This window comes from Agrilus planipennis, unplaced genomic scaffold, assembly GCF_000699045.2.
Source record: "Agrilus planipennis isolate EAB-ADULT unplaced genomic scaffold, Apla_2.0 scaffold348, whole genome shotgun sequence".
Lineage (NCBI taxonomy): Eukaryota > Metazoa > Arthropoda > Insecta > Coleoptera > Buprestidae > Agrilus > Agrilus planipennis.
Window position 1 is genome coordinate 125,510 of NW_020439070.1, and position 8,496 is coordinate 134,005.

The 8,496-nt window shown below is 33.7% G+C and overlaps 1 protein-coding gene across 1 annotated transcript; it reads right to left on the reverse strand.

Moving 5' to 3' along the window:
- Positions 1-4,596: 4,596 nt before the first annotated feature.
- On the reverse strand, positions 4,597-7,133 carry LOC112905199. Its single transcript, XM_025977142.1, has 2 exons — positions 5,183-7,133; positions 4,597-5,135 (listed from the first exon to the last, which is right to left on the reverse strand). Exons 1-2 carry the CDS (start codon positions 6,983-6,985, stop codon positions 5,127-5,129), a joined length of 1,812 nt encoding a protein of 603 aa, XP_025832927.1. The 5' UTR covers positions 6,986-7,133; the 3' UTR covers positions 4,597-5,126.
- Positions 7,134-8,496: the final 1,363 nt, after the last annotated feature.

The following is an 8,496-nucleotide window of genomic DNA, read 5'->3' on the forward strand; positions in this document are numbered from 1 at the left end:
GGTGACGCGAACCCATAACATTTTCCCCTGCCAAAAAGTGCCCAACGTCGCTAAAGAAGTTTTCACTTCAAAAACATTAAAATATTCTTTGTTAAAATTTTTTAAATTGTGTAAGTGACAAATTACAGCAAATCTTAGGATGTTATCTCTAGTTCCCACATTTATTCTATTCATAAATTGTAAACACTGCCTACATTAAATTAAACAGTAATATCCCCTACAAACAATTTCTAATTTATCATAAACTAATAAGACTTTAACTATTTGACTATGTATTTACTTTTCTCTTCGATATTACTTTTCTCTGCAATTGTAACTCGTGAATCATTATCAAAACTTTTTATGTGTACCTATATGTATTTGTAATTGTATTTAAGGAAAACTTTAAAATTTTAATCAGCACTGTATAATCTATGTTCGCGTCAAGATTCTTTTATCGTTCTAAATCCTTCTAATTCTTGTCAAGCTGAAACTCTGTTCAAATTCTTCGTGTTAGTTATTAGTTTGCTAAATTAATAAAAAATTACAACAGTAGAAGACTTTTATTTCCAATTGGGTTCCATTACAAGAAAAAAATTAGTGTCAGGAGTGGGATTCAAGAATTTCGAAGTCGTGGACACCGAAGAGCAACACCTTTGACAGCCAAACATTTACGGATTTTTGGAAGGTACTTTGCCCTTATTCCTCTTGTGATCGCTACAAGATCTTTCGCAACTACGGAAACTGAGGAATAGCCGTGGTCAACCCAAATAATTGGACCGAAAGAAACTCAGGTGGAACTCTGAAAAGCCGAAAGAAAATGCTGATAACTTTTGTTCTACTACTGTGAGTACTAATTCTGTTTTCACACGTTTTGTTTTTTTTTTGTGTGATGCCAAATTTGTATCCTGAATTACCTACGACCTCCAAAATGCCTGCTAACAACGATACTACACCTAGTCAAGTACATATTTCTTTAGAATTAGCTGAAAAAATGCTTGTAAAATTTGATGGTGCAAAGTCAAAATTGTATGAGTTTATTGACAATTATGATAAGGCTGTATCTTTAATAAAGCTAGAGTACAGAAACATTCTTTTTGCAATAATAGAAACTAAACTAACAGATAATGCAAGAGTATTAATTAGAAATAGGGCTTTTTCTGATTGGATTACATTAAAGAATCATCTTTTAGACACGTATTCTGAAAAACGAACTATTAGTCAATGGCAATTAGAGTTAAATAGCTGTAAACAAAATGCGAATGAAAATGTAATCTCTTACGCAAACAAGGTTGAGAATTGCTACATTAAATTAATAAATTGTTTAGAACTTAGTTTGTGTAGGGAAGCTAGGGTAGCGTGCGTAAATCTTTAAAAAAATCAAGCGTTAAACGTATTTATTACGGGACCGCAAAATAATTTTTCTTTAATTGTCAATCGCTTAGAACCTGAATCCTTAGAAGACGATTAGAAATTCAAAAGTATCAGAATGTTCATAATAATACTGCCAGATTCTGTACTTTTTGCAATAAAAGTGGTCACTCTAGTTTTAATTGTCATTTCAATCAAAATTATAATCAGAGACAACACAATATTAAACATATTCAAAATTCCGATTCACAAAGGTCAAATTATTCACCCTTTCTAAATAACCCAAAATATTGCCGAAACGATTCCAGGTATCCTCAAACGAAACCATTTCAAAATAAAACTTGTGCATATTGTAAGAATGTTGGACACTTGATAAATGAATATAGAAAAATAATAGAATGAGGGATAATTCGAATAGAGCAAGCAACCCTGGTCCTAGTAATTCCCAATCTCGAAATACAAATTCTTTAAACTCTCAGGCATCTCGTCAGACGGCCGGGATGAGAGTTGCCCTAACCCTACAGGCCGAATCAAAACATATTCCTCAAAACACTCTAAACCATTGGTAGGAAATGATCTTTTAAATAAATTCGAAATGCACCTTGACCACCAAAATGATTTCTTAATTTTTAAAGATAATAAATTGCCAATACAAATTCAAAGACGCACTGTTTCTTCCAATTGTCATTCTTGTTCTAATTCTGATGCTGATTTTACAAATGATATTCCAAATTCTTTAGATAAAAACGTTTATGAAATCGAAGCTCGTGGTGAAAAATGCGTAAAAATAAAAACTTTAAATACACCAATATAGGAAGGTATAATCAATTCGCAAGAAATTCAAAGTGGGGTCTATTTAGGTAATAGTTTAGTAAAAGTCCAGCCAGTTATTACCACAATATTAAACATAAATGATTATTCTGTTGAATTAGAAAATTTTAGCGTAAACTTAGAAGCCTTACCAACTTCTGATATTAAAAATCAAAGTCAAATAAATAAAATTAAGGCAGAATTATTCCAAATCTAATCCACTCGAACAAATTAAGAAAGCTCTCCGTACTTCACATATGAACGAAGAGGAAAGACAGTCAATCTCCGATTTATGCTGCGAATTTAATATTTTTGGACGCGATAATGCATGAAATTCACACCACTAGTTACATTCCCATAAAAATAAAATGCTACAGCAAAAAATTATTCAACCATCCAATTCTCCTTGGAATAGTCCCGTTTGGATAGTTCCAAAAAAGATTGATTATTCAGAAAAAACGAAATAGCGGGTAGTAATCGACTATCGCAACTTAAACTCTATAACGGTGGGTGATAGTTATCCATTACCTAATATTACAAAAATTTTGGATCAGTTAGGACACTCAAAATATTTTTCCACTATTGATCTGACTTCTGGTTTTCACCAGATACGCATGCATCCTTATGATAGAGATAAGACTGCATTTTCCGTTCCTTCGGGCCATTATTGCTTTAACCGAATGCCTTTCGGATTAAAGAATTCACCAGCTACATTCCAATGCTTGATGAACACAGTGCTGTCCGGTTTGAGTGAGTTAAAAAGTTTTGTTTACTTGGACGATATTGTTGTTCATGCAGATACTTTACAAAGTCATAATATCAAATTGCGAAAATTATTTAAAAGAACTTTCTGAATTTAATCTTAAACTGCAAGTCGATAAATGTGAATTTCTTAGACATGAGGTTATGTACCTTGGCCATTTAATAACTGAGAAAGGTGTTAAGCCGGATCCCAAAAAGATAATCGCTGTAAAAGACTTTCCTGTACCTAAATCCCCTTCCGAAATATAATCCTTCCTTGGTTTGGCAGGATACTAAAGACGTTTTATAAAAGACTTTAGCAAATACTCGCAACCCTTAACAAAATAATTAAAGAAGAACACACCCTTTTTAACAGTGCGTTTTNTTTTATATATACAAGGTGCAGTTACATTTACATTTACTTATTTTCTCTTTTCTACTTTCTCGTTTTTCTGCTATTTACCTCCTTATTCATATTTTTCTCATCTTATTTAGACCATCCTTTCTTTCCATTTTTATTAATTTTCTTCTCCTGCTATTTTTCTCTTCCACAAGATTTCTCTCATCCTTTTCATGTTGTTCACTCCTTCCAGTTGAGCTTTCCAGCTTTTTGCAGAACTTCCCGTTTCCCCACATCGCTCAAAAATATGTTCAAGCGTCTCTGGCTCCTTTTTACATAATCTGCATAATTTCTTTTCTTCTTCCTCCCAATACCTTGACGCTCTATTTTCGCTTCCCAATCTGAATCTTGCAGTTAATTGTAGGTGGTTTTTTCTCTTTACTCCTTCATCTTTCAAATAATGAGGTTTTTCTTCTCCTTCTTTCCATAATATCTTGTACTCTTGAGCGAATTTCATGTTTCTCATTTTCTCTCTCCTTCTTTGTTTGTCAATATCTTTAGTTAAGTTTTCTAGTTCCTTCCATACATTTCTCTCATTTTCCAGCTTCCATATATAATGTTTGATTGACCATCCTCTCTCCATTAAAAAATTCTTTCTTTCTTTTTTCCATCTTTCCCTTGTGGTTTTCTTTTCTTCCTTTTGCAAGAGCGCAATTTTGTCCTTAACTTTTACACATTCTTTTAGTATTGCGTTGCCTTCGGAATTTAATATTTTTTCTTCGTACTTTAAGGCCCTTTTTGAATATTTTATGGTCAGTTTTTCATATTTAGTTTCTTCCTGAAGAAGGTATCTCGGAGTACTCTTATCTAGCTTTAGTGTCCATTTAATATATCTGTCCTGAATACTTTCGATTTCTTTTCTCTCTTCCCATCCCCAGATTTCTGCCCCATACATTATTATACTTTCTACTAGTGTCTCGAAAAGAAACATTCTCTTTTTCCAGCAATCTCTTAAGTTTCTTTCTCCTATTCCCCATACTTTTCCCATTACACTTAATGCCTTCTTTTTCAGATTTTTAATGTGCTTGTCTACTCCATTATTCCTCTGTAATATGAAGCCTAAGTAATTAAATTCTGTAACCTCTTCGATTGTTTTTCCGTTCCATTGGAATTCGACCTTTTTCATATTTTTTCTTCGTACTTTACGGCCCTTTTTGAATATTTTATGGTCAGTTTTTCATATTTAGTTTCTTCCTGAAGAAGATATCTCGGAGTACTCTTATCTAGCTTTAGTGTGTATTTAATATATCTGTCCTGAATACTTTCGATTTCTTTTCTCTCTTCCCATCACCAGATTCCTCCTGCCTTCTTCCCTCTTAAAATTTTTGATTTGTCTGTATTTAATTCCAACCCTCTTTCCTTTCTGTATTTGTTGAATTTTGTTAACATTTCCCTCATTCCTCTTTCATTATTCGCTAATAAAACTATGTCATCTGCATATGACACTGACCAAATTTTTTTTCTACCGATTACTATACCTCCTTCTTGCGCTGTGCTCATTTTCTTCTCTAAGTTTGCAAATGTTGCATTAAAAAGTACTGTGCTCAGTGGACACCCCTGTCTTATGCCTTCTCTCATTGATATAATCTTTGATTTTTCCCCATTAACTTCTATCTTAAAGTAAGTTTCCTCATAAATTTCTCTTATCCTCTCTTTTAATTTGTTTTCTATATTTAGCTCTTCTAAGGTCTTCCATATCGTATCTCTTTTAAGCTTATCGAAAGCTCCTTTCATGTCTGCAAAGAAGAGGAAAATTTCACCTTTTTCTTTCTTTATTTCTTCTTCGATGGCCGTTTTAACTATGTATATTGCGTCAATAGTTCCTTTATTTTTCCTATATCCCATCTGCGTCTCTCCTAATGCTTTTTTGTCTTCCAATTCCTTTTCTAATCTTTTCCTAAGTATTTCCGCGTAAATTTTATATCCTGTGTTCATAAGAGTTATTCCTCTGTAGTTTTCCGGTTTATGTCTATCTCCTTTCTTGAAAATTGGTTTTATTATTCCCATTTTCCATTCCTCAGGCAGATCTTCATCTCCATTCCATATTTTATTTAGTATTCCTTGCAAGTTCTCTTGTAATTCCTTTCCACCATATATCCAGGCTTCATTTGTGATTTTATCTTCTCCAGCCGCCTTTTTCTTTTTCAGCTTCTTTATTACTTGTTCTACTTCCTCTTGCGTTATTTCTTGATCTTCATTTTTTTCTATTTTCTCTTCTTTACCCAGCTGTCTTGTTTCTTCTACTACTTTTCCTCCCATTTGTTTAGCAAAGTGCTCAGTCCATTCAACCATATGTATTTTTTTACTTATCTCTTCTTTTTTTGTTCTTTGTTTGTTTATTAACTCCCAGAACTTCTTTCCCGTTTTGTCCTTTCTTGCTTCTGACCAGTCTTTCTCCAATGTCAGTCGTTTCTTATCCTCAATTATTTTTTTGTATTTCTTTTTACATTCACAGTAATCTGTTTTCAGTTCACCTGTTTCTATATATTTTTTCCTTGTCTTCTTTAACTCTAGTTTTGCTGCGTGACATTCTTGATCCCACCATTTCTTTTTCTGGATACTTGTATTAATCCTTATTTTCTTTATACATACCGCTGCTTTTAGCTTTTCTCTGAGTCCGTTCCAATTTTCTGGTCTTCCTAATTCTTTTAACTTATTGTTGTAATTTAAAATATCCTCCTCCGACCATCCTTCGTAGATTATTGTTTTGTATTTAGATCCTTTTTCATGTACCTTTTTCGTTAAAATATTTAATTGCAAGTCTAATCTTTGATGGTCTGACTCATTGTTATCCACTACCTGCATTCTCTCTATCAGATCTTCTTCAGTTTTCCTATTAGTAATTACGTAATCTATTACTGACCTTCCTTTAGTTCCTATGTAGGTTAATTCCCCTTGTTCATCGCCTCTTACGTTTCCATTTAGGATGTACATTCCATTATCTGAAACCCAATTCAGTAGTACCTCTCCTTCTTTATTTACAACCTTATCTTTCGATAGCCTATATTCTTCTGTCATCATTTCACTCTCTCTTCCACCTTTATTTGCTGTTCTTGCGTTAAAATCTCCTCCCATTATTATGTATCCTTCCTTGATATCTTCTAATATTTTTCCTACTTTTTCATAGTTTTCACTCCTTCTATCTCTCATGTATACGCTTAAGATCATAAGTTTTCCTTTGTCTGTGTTTAAATCTAGTTTGATTAGTTCCTCATTTAACTTTTCTATTATTGTAGACTTTACATTTAGGGATTTGCTAAATGCCGTGACCATTCCTCCTTTTAGCCTTCCCCTTTTCCCTTCCCTTCTTGCTTCAACCAGTAAAATATTGTAATTTATCAATTTATTTTCTATTAATTCTCTGTCTTTTTCGTCCGCCCAAGTCTCTGTTAAATTTATTACGTCATACTCCAGTAGTTTTTCCCATTCTTCCTCTAAATTCCTAATACCCGCAACATTCCAAAAGGTTATTTTTAAACATTTTGCTTTGTTATTTTCTTTGTATATTCTTTTGTCGACTTTATTATCTAAGTTGTCTCTTAATTGTCTAGCAATATTACCCGCTATTGTTCCTAATAATCCCCTATTATCTAAGTTGAGCGCATTTTTGTTGGTAATCTGATACTTATTGTCTATTTTATGTTTTAGTTTTTTGGCGTAAGTTTTCCTTCCATTTCGTTCCATACCATCAATCTCTCATCTACTTTTAGTTTCTTGTAACCTATTTTAACAACTTTTCCTTTCTGTCTCTCTTCGGACGCTATCTGCTTTATGCTTTGTTGTATATTTTTCTCATTTTCCGTTAGTTCACTGTCTATATATATATTTGTTCCTTTTAGACAAAGGCAAAACAAATTATTATCCAAAATGAAGCAAATCAAGTACAGTTTTGTATGTTAACCAGGGCATTTCCAGTGAATAACATCCAGCAGAACAACGTCCAGAATAGCAAAAATCAAAACTTTACAGGAAACCGTCTCTACAGTCAACAATAACATTTCAGTCGTCAACCTAACTGTAGTCGGCAAAATCAACAAACACTTCAAACAGGGCACAGTCAATCAACTCAACGTCCAACATTTAACGTCATACAGTATCCGAAACAAACAATCAATGGTAGTAACCAACACCCAAACGGTTGCTTTCGAAAATTAATGTACACAAAATTGTTCCCAACTGGATAGGGAAAGTTTGACAATAACTTTCGCTGTCACAAAGTTTAGGAAACTCTTATGGGGACGCAAATTTACCATTATTACGAACAATGCTCCAATTAAACAGATATTACATCCAGATAAGTCCAGACGAATTTTAGCCAGCCACTGATTACAACATTGGACTGCAATATTAGAAGTTCACAACTACAGTCTTGTGCATCAAAAGAGTGAACTACTGTCAGCACCTTACCATAATCGAATAAAATAATTCGAAGTGGTCTGTTTTGTGTCGAAACTGCCAGACGCGGATCGCGATTTCGATCTTTTTGAATTTCATCAGCGCGTCGCAGATATTTCCGACAAAAAACAGACCAACTTTTACCTGCTGTCTTAACAGAGCGTTTTAGAAAATACCACAAATGGCGCGGTAAACGCCATTTGTAGTATGATGCTACATTTTAGGATTACGTATGTCCAACAAGGTCCATTTAAATATATGGATATCTACTTGCTGAAACGAATCCCGGCGTAGCTAACCACCACCACCGCGCCATTTGTGGTATTTTCTAAAACGCGCTGTATTCTACGCGTAAGTGCCCTAGAAGCATTACTACCTACGGAAAGAAAACAACTGTACTTAGAAGCAGTGACCATACTTGTGAACCGGACATTGCAAAAAACGAAGTTGAGGTATGCATCAACAAAACAAAAAAGAGGGCGAGGAAAAAGAATGCACCGATATCGCAAATAAGCAGTGAAGAAATTATTAATGTTAAAGACAAAGGTTTAAATTTTGTTACTAAAGTACCTAATTTCGTTGCGGTGAAAACTAGTTTATATAATGCTAGACATAGTGCTCTGGGTATACATACCCTTCCATCTCGGCGCCAAGATATCATTATTCCGGAGCAATTTAAGGATTTCGTACTGTTAGACGATGGAACCGAGGACCGCATTTTCGTGTTTTCAAAAGATGCGGTTTTGTTGAATCGACGTGTTTCTTTGGAGATGAAACTTTCAAATCATGCTGTCGGTTGT

What these genes read in the sequence shown, in the direction of transcription:
- LOC112905199 (XM_025977142.1), bottom strand. Translation starts at nt 6,985, where the DNA reads ATGGAACGAAATGGAAGGAAAACTTACGCCAAAAAACTAAAACATAAA.